This window comes from Staurois parvus, unplaced genomic scaffold (genome assembly GCF_062004578.1).
Source record: "Staurois parvus isolate SC_StPar_1 unplaced genomic scaffold, SC_StPar_1.0 ptg003249l, whole genome shotgun sequence".
In the NCBI taxonomy this organism is placed as follows: Eukaryota; Metazoa; Chordata; class Amphibia; order Anura; family Ranidae; genus Staurois; species Staurois parvus.
In genome coordinates, this window is record NW_028321045.1 from 1 (window position 1) to 16,155 (window position 16,155).

The following is a 16,155-nucleotide window of genomic DNA, read 5'->3' on the forward strand; positions in this document are numbered from 1 at the left end:
ATCTGTATCCCCCCCCTTGGCACCCTCTGTATCCCCAATACCCCAACCCTTCATCTGTATCCCCCCAACTCTTTGCACCCTCTGTATCCCCCGGTACTTGGCACCCTCTGTATTCCCCCAGTACCCCGGTACTTGGCACCCTCTGTATCCCCCGGTACTTGGCACCCTCTGTATTCCCCAGTACCCCGGTACTTGGCACCCTCTGTATCCCCCGGTACTTGGCACCCTCTGTATTCCCCCAGTACCCCGGTACTTGGCACCCTCTGTATTCCCCCAGTACCCCGGTACTTGGCACCCTCTGTATTCCCCCAGTACCCCGGTACTTGGCACCCTCTGTATTCCCCCAGTACCCCGGTACTTGGCACCCTCTGTATCCCCCCGGTACCAACATGGCCTGTTGGGGTTAGTTGAGGAATGAGGTCGGGAAGCCCTGTATTAGAGGCACAATAAAAGCTAACTTCAGCTAACACTCTCCATTACCCCGGTGCTCTGTGGTGTGTTTTGTTCTGTTGTATTACTCTGGGAGAAAGTGTTAAAGCATTGAGCAAAGCTGACCATTGGAGGCTCCTCTGTCCGGGTTCTAAGCTGACCATTGGAGGCTCCTCTGTCCGGGTTCTAAGCTGACCATTGGAGGCTCCTCTGTCCGGGTTCTAAGCTGACCATTGGAGGCTCCTCTGTCCGGGTTCTAAGCTGACCATTGGAGGCTCCTCTGTCCGGGTTCTAAGCTGACCATTGGAGGCTCCTCTGTCCGGGTTCTAAGCTGACCATTGGAGGCTCCTCTGTCCGGGTTCTAAGCTGTCCACTGGAGGCTCCTCTGTCCGGGTTCTAAGCTGTCCACTGGAGGTAGGGAGTTGCCTCTTCTAGTGTGAGGAGCAGACTGGTCTGACCCTCTGGGGGGGGGGGGGGGGTTGTTTGGAGCTGAGTGGTGGGGGGGGGGCTGGGGGGTTTGTAGGGAATTGCCTCTTCTAGTGTGAGGAGCAGACTGGTCTTGGCCCGGGGGGGGGGGGGGGGGGGGGGTTGCAGGGAGTTGCCTCTTCTAGTGTGAGGAGCAGACTCCTCCGGCCCTGGAGGGGGGGGGGGTGTTTGTAGGGAGCTGCCTCTTCTACTGCGAGGAGCAGACTGGTCTGACCCTCTGGGGGGGGGGGGTTGTTTGGAGGTGAGTGGTGGGGGGGGGGGGGGGCTGGGGGTTTGTAGGGAATTGCCTCTTCTAGTGTGAGGAGCAGACTGGTCCGGCCCTGGGGGGGGGGGGGGTTGCAGGGAGTTGCCTCTTCTAGTGTGAGGAGCAGACTGGTCCGGCCCTGGGGGGGGGGGGGGGGTTGAGGAATGGGGGGGGGGGGTTGAGGAGTGGGAGAGAGGGGGGGGGGTTGTAGGGAGCTGCCTCTTCTACTGCGAGGAGCAGACTCCTCCGACCCTGGGGGGGTGAGGGGGGGGGGGTGTTTGTAGGGAGTTGCCCCTTCTAGTGTGAGGAGCAGACTCGTCCGGCCCTGGGGGGGAGGGGTTGAGGAGTGGGAGGGGGGGGTTGAGGAGTGGAAGGGGGGGTGTTTTGTAGGGAGTTGCCCCTTCTAGTGTGAGGGGCAGACTCGTCTGGCCCGGGGGGGGGGGGGGGGGGTTGAGGAATGGGAGGGGGGGGGTTGAGGAGTGGGGGGGGGTGCTTTGTAGGGAGTTGCCCCTTCTAGTGTGAGGAGCAGACTCGTCCGGCCCGGGGGGGGGGGGGTTGTTTGTAGGGAGTTGCCTCTTCTAGTGTGAGGGGCAGACTCGTCCGGCCCTGGGGGGGAGGGGTTGAGGAGTGGGAGGGGGGTGTTTTGTAGGGAGTTGCCCCTTCTAGTGTGAGGAGCAGACTCGTCCGCCCCGGGGGGGGGTTGAGGAATGGGAGGGGGGGGGGGGTTGAGGAGTGGGAGGGGGGGTGCTTTGTAGGGAGTTTCCCCTTCTAGTGTGAGGAGCAGACTCGTCCGGCCCGGGGGGGGGGGGGGGGGGTTGTTTGTAGGGAGTTGCCTCTTCTAGTGTGAGGAGCAGACTTGTCCGGCCCTGGGGGGGGGGGGGGGTTGAGGAGTGGGAGGGGGGTGTTTTGTAGGGAGTTGTTCCCTCTAGTGTGAGGGGCAGACTTGTCTGGCCCGGGGGGGGGGGGGGGGGGGGGTTGAGGAATGGGAGGGGGGGGGTGTTGAGGAGTAGAAGGGGGGTGTTTTGTAGGGAGTTGCCCCTTCTAGTGTGAGGGGCAGACTCGTCTGGCCTGGGGGGGGGGGGGGGGGGGTTGAGGAATGGGAGGGGGGGGTGTTGAGGAGTGGAAGGGGGGTGTTTTGCAGGGAGTTGCCCCTTCTAGTGTGAGGGGCAGACTCGTCTGGCCTGGGGGGGGGGGTGGGGGGTTGAGGAATGGGAGGGGGGTGTTGAGGAGTAGAAGGGGGGTGTTTTGTAGGGAGTTGCCCCTTCTAGTGTGAGGGGCAGACTTGTCTGGCCCTGGGGGGGGGGGGGGGGGGTTGAGGAATGGGAGGGGGGGGTGTTGAGGAGTGGAAGAGGGGTGTTTTGCAGGGAGTTGCCCCTTCTAGTGTGAGGGGCAGACTCGTCTGGCCCTGGGGGGGGGTGTTTTGCAGGGAGTTGCCTCCATTGATCACATTCTTTGTACAATCCTGAGGCCGGGGCTGACCGATTCTGACACAATCTCATTTCTTTTCCGTTTTCTCGCCTTTTTCACAGACAAGGAAACTACCTCAGTGGATCGTCCATCTCTGGTGCCAGCGATCGATGGGCTTCACCACCCTGTCCATGCCCCGGGCCTCACGTCAGCTACTCCTGCTCATTCAGTGTCCACCCAGACCAGCGTCTGCCCACCCCCGTCCACAGAGAGCAGAGAGTCGGCCATGAGCGCCGTGGACGCTGCCTGCGGTGGGGAGCGCACTTCTCAGACCGGCCGTTCGCCTTCCGGACTTTCAGACTCGGCAGAGTCTTCATCTTCTCAGTTATCCAGCGGAGATCGGGACAGAGGACCCGCCGTGGCCTTTAATGACGAGCTAGCGGGTGACTCGGTCGCAGACTTTGCCCAGCGCCATAGGGAGCCTGCGACTCCGACTTCACATCTTCAAGCATTTCTTCATACTGAACCGCATGCTGGTCACTCACCTCAGACTCCTCTACCTGCAAGTATGGAGGACACCATGGATGTGGACACGCCTCTCGCTGTACCTGCTGCTGAGCCCTGCGATCAGTACCGTGCCAACGACCAGCCAGCCTCATCCCACCCGCCTGTCGCTCCTGACGGTATGGACCGCAACACCCCGCACGGTGGCCCCAAGACGCACGATGGCCCCAAGACACCCAATGTCCCTGGACTTGACTTGGAGGAAAGCTGCTTCTCTCTGGCCGCCGCTCTGAAAGAACTCCATAAATTATTATTGGTCAGCGGCCAGGGGCCCTCTAGAACGGCAGCAGAACCACGTCCTACGGGTCACCCAGGATCCTACCAGAACGGGTTATTGGAGGACAGCCCCTCCGAGGGGGACATGACTAGTGAAGGGGACACTAAGGGGACTCTGCTGTGTAACGACACCACAAATCCAGCAATCTCTGAAGACTCCATACAGGATGAGAACAATCTCTGCACTTCTAATATCACATCTGACGTTACAGCGTCTCTGACTGTGCAGCGTGGCCCCCCTGTGTCCAGTCTGCCCTGTGCTGATGTGCAGCGTGGCCCCCCAGTGTCCAGTCTGCCCTGTGCTGATGTGCAGCGTGGCCCCCCAGTGTCTAGTATGCCCTGTGCTGATGTGCAGTGGGAACCCCCAGTGTCTAGTCTGCCCTGTGCTGATGTGCAGCGTGGCCCCCCAGTGTCCAGTCTGCCCTGTGCTGATGTGCAGCGTGGCCCCCCAGTGTCCAGTCTGCCCTGCGCTGATGTGCAGCGTGGCCCCCCAGTGTCCAGTCTGCCCTGCGCTGATGTGCAGCGTGGCCCCCCAGTGTCCAGTCTGCCCTGCGCTGATGTGCAGCGTGGCCCCCCAGTGTCCAGTCTGCCCTGCGCTGATGTGCAGCGTGGCCCCCCAGTGTCCAGTCTGCCCTGCGCTGATGTGCAGCGTGGCCCCCCAGTGTCCAGTCTGCCCTGCGCTGATGTGCAGCGTGGCCCCCCAGTGTCCAGTCTGCCCTGCGCTGATGTGCAGCGTGGCCCCCCAGTGTCCAGTCTGCCCTGCGCTGATGTGCAGCGTGGCCCCCCAGTGTCCAGTCTTCCCTGCGCTGATGTGCAGCGTGGCCCCCCTGTGTCTAGTCTGCCCTGCGCTGATGTGCACCGTGGCCCCCCTGTGTCTAGTCTGCCCTGCGCTGATGTGCACCGTGGCCCCCCTGTGTCTAGTCTGCCCTGTGCTGATGTGCACCGTGGCCCCCCTGTGTCTAGTCTGCCCTGTGCTGATGTGCACCGTGGCCCCCCTGTGTCCAGTCTGCCCTGTGCTGATGTGCAGCGTGGCCCCCCAGTGTCCAGTCTGCCCTGTGCTGATGTGCAGCGTGGCCCCCCTGTGTCCAATCTGCCCTGTGCTGATGTGCAGCGTGGCCCCCCAGTGTCTAGTCTGCCCTGTGCTGATGTACAGCGTGGCCCCCCTGTGTCCAGTCTGCCCTGTGCTGATGTACAGCGTGGCCCCCCAGTGTCCAGTCTGCCCTGTGCTGATGTGCAGCGTGGCCCCCCAGTGTCCAGTCTGCCCTGTGCTGATGTGCAGCGTGGCCCCCCAGTGTCCAGTCTGCCCTGTGCTGATGTGCAGCGTGGCCCCCCAGTGTCCAGTCTGCCCTGTGCTGATGTGCAGCGTGGCCCCCCAGTGTCCAGTCTGCCCTGTGCTGATGTGCAGCGTGGCCCCCCAGTGTCCAGTCTGCCCTGTGCTGAGGGGCTTGACTTAGGCTCAGCCACGGATGTGAATGGCAATCCTATCCAGACTGGTGATGGAGTCGCTGGATCCGGTGCTGATCCGGAAGATCCTTCCCTTCCACCACCTTCCTCCACATCCCCGCCATCTGCTGTGGAGAGGATAGTCCAGGCGGGGTTCCCATTGCACGACGCACTGCTGGCGCTGGAGCGAGCCGACGGTAACGTGGAGCTGGCGCTCCTCGCTTTACTGGCTAAAAACATAGTCGTCCCCACGTAATTCACCGAAAACCCGGAGAGCGGAATTGCAGCCGCCTGTTGTGGGGGGGAGTTCAGTCAGCCATGTCCGCGATGCCAAAACCCGCCCTTCTGGCAGCAGACCAGATACCGCTTAGCTGCCTGTCTGCGCGGCGTCCTGTGAGCAAAAAATGGCCGGACGCAGCAGAAGCATGGTTGGCGTCCTGCACTGTGTACTTCTCCAAGCCATGAGAGATTCTGATTGGTAGAGAGGGACGTCGGAGCTCCTCGGACTTCAGAGACGTTCGCTTTTCTCCAAGAGCCATACTACAACCTCCTCAATTTTAATGTGTTTTTTTTTTTAAAGTTTCTAAAGTCCAGCAGTAGGGTAGTGCAGCTGGGTAGTGCAGCTATCTGCGGGTGGCTGGTGTGTACATGCAAGGCTCATATACAATATATATATATATATAGCAGCCTGTTTACTGCCACTAGAGGATTTGCAGCATGATGATCCACCTAACTCCTCCCCTTTTTATATTGTACGAGTCACATGGTATGAATCTGCCCTGACTTGTCATGGACGCCGCACGTTGCTTGTACTCCATAGGAGGTTACTCTGTATTTAAAGGGACGATGCGCTTTTCCCAGTCAGTGTCTGCAGATGGCCCCCCCCCCCCACGAGTCCTTTATATATACACAGCCACCCTGCCTGGCATCCCCCCCCCCACTGCCGGCTCTTTCTAAGCCCCCTGTATCTGAGCTTAGATGGGGACTATGTCGCACTGCCGCTGTTTTCCCCATGTGACAGTGTTTGTGCCCGGTGATTGGCCCAAGCAACTGTCATAGGGGCAGCATGGTTTTACTTTCGGACCCATGATCCCTCATTAATGGAGATTGATGCTACAGCCCTGTGTTCAGGCCTGGCCAATCGGGTACGAGCGCCGCCACATGCTCCCCTGTACCTGAAGGACCGTATTGGGCCCCTTTCACACGAGGCGGACTCCCGATTCGATCAGCAGGGGATCTGTCCGCCGATCATGTCCCGCTCTTGTCTAGGCATGGTGGTCATGGATTGAGCGGCTCGATGGACAACCGCTGTCCCTTACACCGGACTGTCCCCTAATCCGCCTAGATGGGGGGGGCACATCCGCTTTCTGGGGGGGGGGTTTATTTATTTATTTTTTTATATTTTATTTTTCTGCGGATTGGAGGTAGGTGGGTGACAACGCACACAAGTCTGTTTTGCACCCGCTGATCCATAGAAGTGAAGATCTGATCCACCTGAAAAACTGACACAGACCTGAAGACCCTTCGTGTGAAAGGGGCCCAACATCCAGGAGACTGAGGCTACAGCCCCCACCCATGCGGCAGTGTTCAGGCCTGGCCAATCAGGTACAAGCGCTGCCACATGCTCCCCTGTACCTGAAGGACTGTATTGGGCCCCTTTCACACGAGGCGGACTCCCGATTCGATCAGCAGGGGATCTGTCTGCCGGTCAGAGCAGGAGGATGAGCGCTCCATGTCTGCTTTGTGGTCATGGATTGAGCGGCTCGATGGACTACCGGGTGTAAACGGATTCCGCTGTCCCTTACACCGGACTGTCCCCTAATCCGCCTAGATGGGGGGGAACATCCGCTTTTTTTTTTTTTCTTCTGTTTTTTGTTTGTTTTGGGTTTTTGTTTTGTTTTTTTTCTTGCGGATTGGAGGTAGGTGGGTGACAACACACACAAGTCTGTTTTGCACCCGCTGATCCATAGAAGTGAAGATCGGATCTGCCTGAAAAACTGACACAGACCTGAAGACCCTTCGTGTGAAAGGGGCCCAACATCCAGGAGACTGAGGCTACAGCCCCCACCCATGTGGCAGTGTCCAGGCCTGGCCAATCGGGTACGAGCGCTCGCACGTGCTCCCTTTTCCCAGAAAGCCTGTTAGAGCAGCGCAGGGCCCATTCATACCGTGTGCGGTGAGCTGCGCTGCTGAATGCGGGTCCAACAGGACAAACTGAAGTCGCTGCAGGGCTCGGCGCACACAATGGCAATGTGCTGCTGGTCACTCCATGACCACCCGCTGCATGTTTAGGGTAATAAACCTCCATGCTCGCCTCCAGATGCTGCCGCTGTCCCCCCGTCAGCTCCATGCCTGACAGCTGAGTGATCACATGACCACCGATCACTCAGTTCTCTGTATTCCTGGAGCAGAGAGCGGTGACTATCAGTGTGGGGGTGGTCTGTTGGGGGAGGCAGTGAGGGTGGACAGATGTGGGGGTGGTCTGTTGGGGGAGATGGTGAAGGAGCGCAGATGTGGGGGTGGTCTGTCGGGTTGGGAGCGTAGATATGGGGGTGGTATGTGGGGGTGGTCTGTCAGGTTGGGAGCGAAGATATGGGGGTGGTCTGTTGGGGGAGGAAGTGAGGGTGGACAGATGTGGGGGTGGTCTGTTGGGGGAGGCAGTGAGGTTGAACTGATGTGGGGGTGGTCTATCGGATTGGGAGCGCAGATATGGGGGTGGTCTGTCAATGTGGGGAGCGCAGATATGGGGGTGGTCTGTCAGGTGGGGAGCGAAGATATGGGGGTGGTCTGTTGGGTTGGGAGCAAAGATATGGGGGTGGTCTGTCGGGTTGGGAGCGCAGATGTGGGGGTGGTCTGTCGGGTTGGGAGCGCAGATGTGGGGTGGTCTGTCGGGTTGGGAGCGCAGATGTGGGGGTGGTCTGTCGGGTTGGGAGTGCAGATGCGGGGGTGGTTTGTCGGGTTGGGAGCGAAGATGTGGGGGTGGTCTGTCGGGTTGGGTTACGAAGATGTGGGGGTGGTCTGTCGGGTTGGGAGCATAGATGTGGGCGTGGTCTGTCCGGTTGGGAGCGCAGATGTGGGGGTGGTCTGTCGGGTTGGGAGCGCAGATGTGGGGGTGGTCTGTCGGGTTGGGAGCGCAGATGTGGGGGTGGTCTGTCGGGTTGGGATCGCAGATGTGGGGGTGGTCTGTCGGGTTGGGAGCGCAGATGTGGGGGCGCATGGGCAGGGTCGATCAGGAGGTGAATGGATCGTCTCGTTATTTTAAAACTCATTTATATTTTTAGCCAAAGAATAAGATGCGATGCAGCCCCTCCCCCTGGGCGTGTTCACCTATTATAGGTCTGACACTGGAGGCGGACCTCCATGTATGTGCTGCTTGTCGGGGGGGGCAGTCTGGTGGCCGGGTATACTTTCTCATGGCTTTGACCCTTCATATGGGGGCATTGGGCATTGCTCCGGGCACTGGGGGCAGTTTAATAAGTGAGAATCGCTCGGCATAGACCGCCCGCCTCACATTGCCCATCACTGGGTAAACGTGGAACGCATGGAAGGCGGATATGATGGCGGAAGGCGGTGATGATGGCGGAAGGCGGTGATGATGGCGGAAGGAGGCGATGAAGGCGGTAAAGATGGCGGAAGGAGGTGATGATGGCGGAAGGCGGTGATGATGGCGGAAGGCGGTGATGATGGCGGAAGGCGATCGGTGCTTGCAAATGCCAAACAGCTGCTTTTGCATTTTTTTTATTGGGGGGAGCGCTGGGTCATCATTTTAGGACGTGTTGATGTAATAATTTTTTTTTATTCTTTCTGGATTGTATAGTTGTTGCCTTAATTCACCTTTTAAAGTCGGGTGATCATTCTGAGAGCTCAAATATTGTAAAATAAATTGCATTTGGGTATTTATATTTATGTTTTGTCTTCTGAGATTACTGACCGCTAATCAAGTGTTGGGGGTCTTTGTCGGGTGTCGGGGTGTATGTCAGTGGGTGGGTGTTGGGGTGCTTGTCAGGGTGGGTGTTGGGGTGCGTGTTGGTATGTGTGTCGGGTGTATGTCGTTGGGTGTGTGTTGAGGTGCGTGTCGGGGTGTATGTCGGTGGGTGTTGGGGTGCGCATCAGGTGTGTGTTGAGGTGCGTATGTCGGTGTGTGTTGGTATGTGTGTCGGGTGTATGTCGGTGGGTGTTGGGGTGCATGTCGGGTGTATGTCGGTGGGTGGGTGTTGGGTGTATGTCGGTGGGGTGCGTATGTCGGTGTGTGTTGGTATGTGTGTCGGGTGTATGTCGGTGGGTGTTGGGGTGCGTGTCGGTGGGTCTGTGTTGAGGTGTATGTCGGTGTGTGTCGGGTGTATGTCGGTGGGTCTGTGTTGAGGTGTGTGTCGGGTGTATGTCGGTGGGTGGGTGTTGGGGTGCGTGTTGGGTGTATGTCGGTGGGTCTGTGTTGAGGTGTATGTCGGTGTGTGTTGGTATGTGTCTCGGGTGTATGTTGGGGTGCGTGTCGGGTGTATGTCGGTGGGTGTTGGGGTGCGTGTCGGGTGTATGTCGGTGGGTGTTGGGGTGCGTGTCGGGTGTATGTCGGTGGGTGTTGGGGTGCGTGTCGGGTGTATGTCGGTGGGTCTGTGTTGAGGTGTATGTCGGTGGGTCTGTGTTGAGGTGTATGTCGGTGTGTGTTGGTATGTGTGTCGGGTGTATGTCGGTGGGTGTTGGGGTGCGTGTCGGGTGTATGTCGGTGGGTCTGTGTTGAGGTGTGTGTTGGGGTGCGTGTCGGGTGTATGTCGGTGGGTCTGTGTTGAGGTGTATGTCGGTGGGTCTGTGTTGAGGTGTATGTCGGTGTGTGTTGGTATGTGTGTCGGGTGTATGTCGGTGGGTGTTGGGGTGCGTGTCGGGTGTATGTCGGTGGGTCTGTGTTGAGGTGTGTGTTGGTGTGTGTTGGGCCTGTTGTGACCAAGTAGAAGACGGTTATAGGTTTGTGTTGAATGTCCTAAAGGGAACGTGTGACTGTTGCGTTGGAGGTCATGAATGAGGGGGCCATGTGGGACTGTCGCTTTGGAGGTCATGGAATGGGTGGGGGGGCACTTGTGAAGGTTGCGTTGGGTGTCATTGATGGGGGGCTGTGTATGACTGTTGCGTTGGGTGTCATTGATGGGAGGCTGTGTATAATGGTTGGGTGTCATTGATGGGAGGCTGTGTATGATGGTTGGGTGTCATTGATGGGAGGCTGTGTATGATGGTTGGGTGTCATTGATGGGGGGCTGTGTATGATGGTTGGGTGTCATTGATGGGGGGCTGTGTATGATGGTTGGGTGTCATTGATGGGAGGCTGTGTATGATGGTTGGGTGTCATTGATGGGAGGCTGTGTATGATGGTTGAGTGTCATTGATGGGGGGCTGTGTATGATGGTTGGGTGTCATTGATGGGGGGCTGTGTATGACGGTTGGGTGTCATTGATGGGGGGCTGTGTATGACGGTTGGATGTCATTGATGGGGGGCTGTGTATGACGGTTGGATGTCATTGATGGGGGGCTGTGTATGACGGTTGGGTGTCATTGATGGGGGGCTGTGTATGACGGTTTTGTTGGGTGTCATTGATGGGGGGCTGTGTATGACGGTTTTGTTGGGTGTCATTGATGGGGGGCTGTGTATGACGGTTTTGTTGGGTGTCATTGATGGGGGGCTGTGTATGACGGTTGCGTTGGGTGTCATTGTTTGGGGGCTGTGTATGACGGTTGGGTGTCATTGATGGGGGGCTGTGTATTACGGTTGGGTGTCATTGATGGGGGGGAAGGGGCGGGTGGTGTATCATGGTTGGGAGGCTGTGTATGATGGTTGGATGTCATTGATGGGGGGAGGGGCTGGCTGTGTATGATGGTTGGATGTCATTGATGGGGGGGGGGGGCTGGCTGTGTATGATGGTTGGATGTCATTGATGGGGGATGGGCTGTGTATGATGGTTGGATGTCATTGATGGGGGGGAAGGGAAGGGCGGTGTATGATGGTTGGATGTCATTGATGGGGGGGAAGGGAAGGGCGGTGTATGATGGTTGCGTTGGATGTCATTGATGGGGGGGAAGGGAAGGGCGGAGTATGATGGTTGGATGTCATTGATGGGGGGGAAGGGAAGGGCGGAGTATGATGGTTGGATGTCATTGATGGGGGGGAAGGGAAGGGCGGAGTATGATGGTTGGATGTCATTGATGGGGGGGAAGGGAAGGGCGGAGTATGATGGTTGCGTTGGATGTCATTGATGGGGGGGAAGGGAAGGGCGGTGTATGATGGTTGCGTTGGATGTCATTGATGGGGGGGAAGGGAAGGGCGGAGTATGATGGTTGGATGTCATTGATGGGGGGGAAGGGAAGGGCGGAGTATGATGGTTGGATGTCATTGATGGGGGGGAAGGGAAGGGCGGTGTATGATGGTTGCGTTGGATGTCATTGATGGGGGGAAGGGAAGGGCAGAGTATGATGGTTGGATGTCATTGATGGGGGGGAAGGGAAGGGCAGAGTATGATGGTTGGATGTCATTGATGGGGGGGAAGGGAAGGGCGGAGTATGATGGTTGGATGTCATTGATGGGGGGGAAGGGAAGGGCGGAGTATGATGGTTGGATGTCATTGATGGGGGGGAAGGGAAGGGCGGTGTATGATGGTTGCGTTGGATGTCATTGATGGGGGGGAAGGGAAGGGCGATGTATGATGGTTGGATGTCATTGATTGGGGGGGGGGGGGGGGTGTATGATGGTTGGATGTCATTGATTGGGGGGGGGTGTATGATGGTTGGATGTCATTGATTGGGGGGGGGGGGGTGTATGATGGTTGGATGTCATTGATTGGGGGGGGGGGGTGTATGATGGTTGCGTTGTTTGGCTCATCCGTCTGAAGAGTCCTAGGTGATGAGACAACTCTGCTGACCAATACTGCCAGGATGGGCGTGGCTCTTAATGGGCCTGCAGTAAGGACTGCATGTGTTGCTCTTGTATGGCCCAGTGGTGGTTTGGCTCTGGTTGGGGGGGGGCACACAATTGGTTATCAGGTGTTTGCTATGGGTGGAGTCTGGTCTGCTGTGTCCCCTTTCTATGAAGGACTCCGGTGAACAGGATCTCCCTGGACTTCTTCTGTTGTTGGGAAACGCTCAGCCAGATTGGGGGTGGCCATGGGGGGTATTTACCAGCATTCTGGAAAATCTTTCCAATTCCAGTTTTTGATGACCATTCTTACCATCCCCCATTATTATGTGTTAATCATTGGCCCTGTGTGTAAATATTGGGTGTAGGGTTGTCCTGACCTCCCTGAGGATTAGAGGAGGGCGGTGTTGTTGGGCTCAGCGGCCAATCATCTATCACAATGGTTCCTGAGCCAACCTTTGTCCCGGGTCCGTTTGCTCAGATTCCTATCAGTAATCAGGACTAAGCGGAGTCCTCATCTGCAAACAAAGGAAGAAAATCTTGTAATAAAAGACAATGTAGTATGAGAAGTATTTGTTGGAAGCCCCCCGCCCCCCCCCCCCCCCCCCCCCCGTAGAGGTGCTGGTGGACCTAGATAAAGCATCATGTGACCTATGGAGATATAAATCCCCTCCCCCCCCAGCCTTCTACCATGGAAATGATTTCTGCAGGAACTCTGCCATCTGCCCCCCCTATTGGACCATTGTATTGACGTGTTATCAGATCTGTGATCCCTTCAGGACATCTTCACATCCTGAGAACAATAATCTGCCCCCCTGTGCGGGGATTTTATGCCGGTGATCTGGTTGGCTGACCATTGAGGAATCTCAGCAATGCTCCAGCACGCGGCTCGCTGTGATCTCCTGGCGAGTCTGGAATTACGCAGTCAGGTGACCATTGTTCATTGTTGGCGGCTCTCTGATGTGACCTCTGATGGGGGGATAGTGCAGGGAACCACCATCTGTATCGGGGGATGGAAAGCTACCGGCGCATCGCCCTCTACTTAAAGGAGACTGGGTTCACCTTTACCAAAAATACCTGCAGGTAGTGGGGGAGGGGGTCTGTAGATAGAAAACAAACTGCTCACTACAATATCCACTCTCCCCGGACCCCGCATTCACTATATCCCCTCCCCCCCGGACCCCGCATTCAGTATATCCCCTCCCCCTGGACCCCGCATTCAGTATATCCATTCTCCCCGGACCCCGCATTCACTATATCCCCTCCCCCCGGACCCCGCATTCACTATACCCGCTCTCCCCGGACCCCGCATTCAGTATATCCCCTCTCCCCGGACCCCGCATTCACTATATCCGCTCTCCCCGGACCCCGCATTCACTATATCCCCTCCCCCCGGACCCCGCATTCACTATATCCCCCTCCCCCCGGACCCCGCATTCACTATATCCGCTCTCCCCGGACCCCGCATTCACTATATCTGCTCTCCCCGGACCCCGCGTTCACCATATCCGGTCTCCCCGGACCCCGCATTCACTATATCTGCTCTCCCCGGACCCCGCATTCACTCTATCCTCTCTCCCCGGACCCCGCATTCACTATATCCGCTCTCCCCGGACCCCGCATTCACTATATCCGCTCTCCCCGGACCCTGCATTCACTATATCCGCTCTCCCCGGACCCCGCATTCACTATATCCGCTCTCCCCGGACCCCGCATTCACTATATCCCCTCTCCCCGGACCCCGCATTCACTATATCCGCTCTCCCACAGTACACACAACATGGAAATGCAATTATTTTAGTAAATATAAACTGATAAATCCCTTTTTCCCATCAGCAGTATAGAGCAGTCTTGTGACTTCTATCAGTGTCCAGCAGAGGCTGTCCTATGAGGCTGCATGACCCTTGACCCTCTGATTGGCCCTGAGCTGATCACGTGCACCCTCCCAAAAAAAAAAAAAACCACTCTAGCAATACACACCAAACTGAGCATGTGCAGTGTGACTCCACACCATATGTCTTAGGAGATAAGAGGGGGCACTGGAAGAAGGGGAGGATCAGAGAAGACAGGATCAAACAGCCTTTTTACACAATGTGTAGAATTAACCCCTTAGGTCCCACAGAGTATAACACGCATGCGTTGCTGCATCTACAGACTGGTGTCACGGCTGCTGGTCTGGTGTCACGGCTGCGGGTCTGGTGTCACGGCTGCGGGTCTGGTGTCATGGCTGCGGGTCTGGTGTCACGGCTGCGGGTCTGGTGTCACGGCTGCGGGTCTGGTGTCACGGCTGCTGGTCTGGTGTCCCCATCTGGTGATCCCTACAGTCCCTCCAACCCATAGAAGGTATATACTGTATACACGGGGGGGGGTCTCTGTAGGAGGTATATACTGTATACACGGGGGGGGTCTATGTAGGAGGTATATACTGTATACACGGGGGGGTCTATGTAGAAGGTATATACTGTATACACGGGGGGGTCTCTGTAGGAGGTATATACTGTATACATGGGGGGGTCTGTGTAGGAGGTATATACCGTATACACACGGGGGGGTCAGTAGAAGGTATATACTGTATACACGGGGGGGTCTATGTAGAAGGTATATACTGTATACACGGGGGGGTCTCTGTAGGAGGTATATACCGTATACACACGGGGGGGGTCAGTAGAAGGTATATACTGTATACACGGGGGGGTCTATGTAGAAGGTATATACTGTATACACGGGGGGGTCTGTAGGAGGTATATACTGTATACACGGGGGGGTCAGTAGAAGGTATATACTGTATACACGGGGGGGGTCTATGTAGAAGGTATATACTGTATACACGGGGGGGTCTATGTAGGAGGTATATACTGTATACACAGGGGGGGGTCTATGTAGGAGGTATATACTGTATACACGGGGGGGTATATACTGTATACATGGGGGGGTCTATGTAGAAGGTATATACTGTATACACGGGGGGGTCTGTAGGAGGTATATACTGTATACACAGGGGGGGGGGTCTGTAGGAGGTATATACTGTATACACGGGGGGGTCTATGTAGGAGGTATATACTGTATACACGGGGGGGTCTATGTAGGAGGTATATACTGTATACACGGGGGGGTCTATGTAGGAGGTATATACTGTATACACGGGGGGGTCTCTGTAGGAGGTATATACCGTATACACACGGGGGGGGTCAGTAGAAGGTATATACTGTATACACGGGGGGGTCTATGTAGAAGGTATATACCGTATACACGGGGGGTCTATGTAGGAGGTATATACTGTATACACAGGGGGGGGTCTATGTAGGAGGTATATACTGTATACACAGGGGGGGGTCTATGTAGGAGGTATATACTGTATACACGGGGGGGGGTATATACTGTATACATGGGGGGGTCTATGTAGAAGGTATATACTGTATACACGGGGGGGTCTGTAGGAGGTATATACTGTATACACGGGGGGGGTCTGTAGGAGGTATATACTGTATACACAGGGGGGGGGTCTGTAGGAGGTATATACTGTATACACGGGGGGGTCTCTGTAGGATGTATATACTGTATACATGGGGGGGTCTATGTAGAAGGTATATACTGTACACACGGGGGGGGTCAGTAGAAGGTATATACTGTATACACGGGGGGGGGGTCTATGTAGGAGGTATATACTGTACACACGGGGGGGGTCAGTAGAAGGTATATACTGTATACACGGGGGGGTCTATGTAGGAGGTATATACTGTATACACGGGGGGGGTCTGTAGGAGGTATATACTGTATACACGGGGGGGGTCTATGTAGGAGGTATATACTGTATACACGGGGGGGTCTGTAGGAGGTATATACTGTATACACGGGGGGGTCTATGTAGGAGGTATATACTGTATACACGGGGGGGTCTGTAGGAGGTATATACCGTATACACGGGGGGGTCTATGTAGGAGGTATATACTGTATACACGGGGGGGGTCTGTAGGAGGTATATACCGTATACACGGGGGGGTCTATGTAGGAGGTATATACTGTATACACGGGGGGGGTCTGTAGGAGGTATATACTGTATACACGGGGGGGGTCTGTAGGAGGTATATACTGTATACACGGGGGGGGGTCTGTAGGAGGTATATACTGTATACACGGGGGGGGGGTCTGTAGGAGGTATATACCGTATACACGGGGGGGGTCATGTAGGAGGTATATACCGTATACACGGGGGGGGTCTATGTAGGAGGTATATACCGTATACACGGGGGGGTCTATGTAGGAGGTATATACCGTATACACGGGGGGGTCTGTAGGAGGTATATACTGTATACACGGGGGGGTCTATGTAGGAGGTATATACTGTATACACGGGGGGGGTCTGTAGGAGGTATATACTGTATACACGGGGGGGGGGTCTGTAGGAGGTATATAC

The 16,155-nt window shown here is 56.4% G+C and overlaps 1 protein-coding gene and 1 long non-coding RNA gene across 2 annotated transcripts; both read left to right on the forward strand.

Annotated features, from left to right (window-relative positions):
* The first annotated feature begins 2,721 nt into the window (after positions 1 to 2,721).
* RSC1A1 (regulator of solute carriers 1) lies at positions 2,722 to 5,532 on the forward strand. Its single transcript, XM_089667426.1, has one exon. The coding sequence runs from the start codon at positions 2,853 to 2,855 to the stop codon at positions 5,103 to 5,105; it is 2,253 nt and encodes a 750-aa protein (XP_089523552.1). The 5' UTR covers positions 2,722 to 2,852; the 3' UTR covers positions 5,106 to 5,532.
* Positions 5,533 to 7,528: 1,996 nt separating this feature from the next.
* On the forward strand, positions 7,529 to 8,755 carry LOC149428425 (uncharacterized). Its single transcript, XR_016310734.1, has 2 exons — positions 7,529 to 8,438; positions 8,489 to 8,755. It is a non-coding gene; the product is annotated as an uncharacterized LOC149428425 (long non-coding RNA).
* The last annotated feature ends 7,400 nt before the right edge of the window (positions 8,756 to 16,155 follow it).

Excerpts from the sequence above, each read along its gene's own strand:
- RSC1A1 (XM_089667426.1), top strand. The coding sequence starts at position 2,853 with ATGAGCGCCGTGGACGCTGCCTGCGGTGGGGAGCGCACTTCTCAGACC.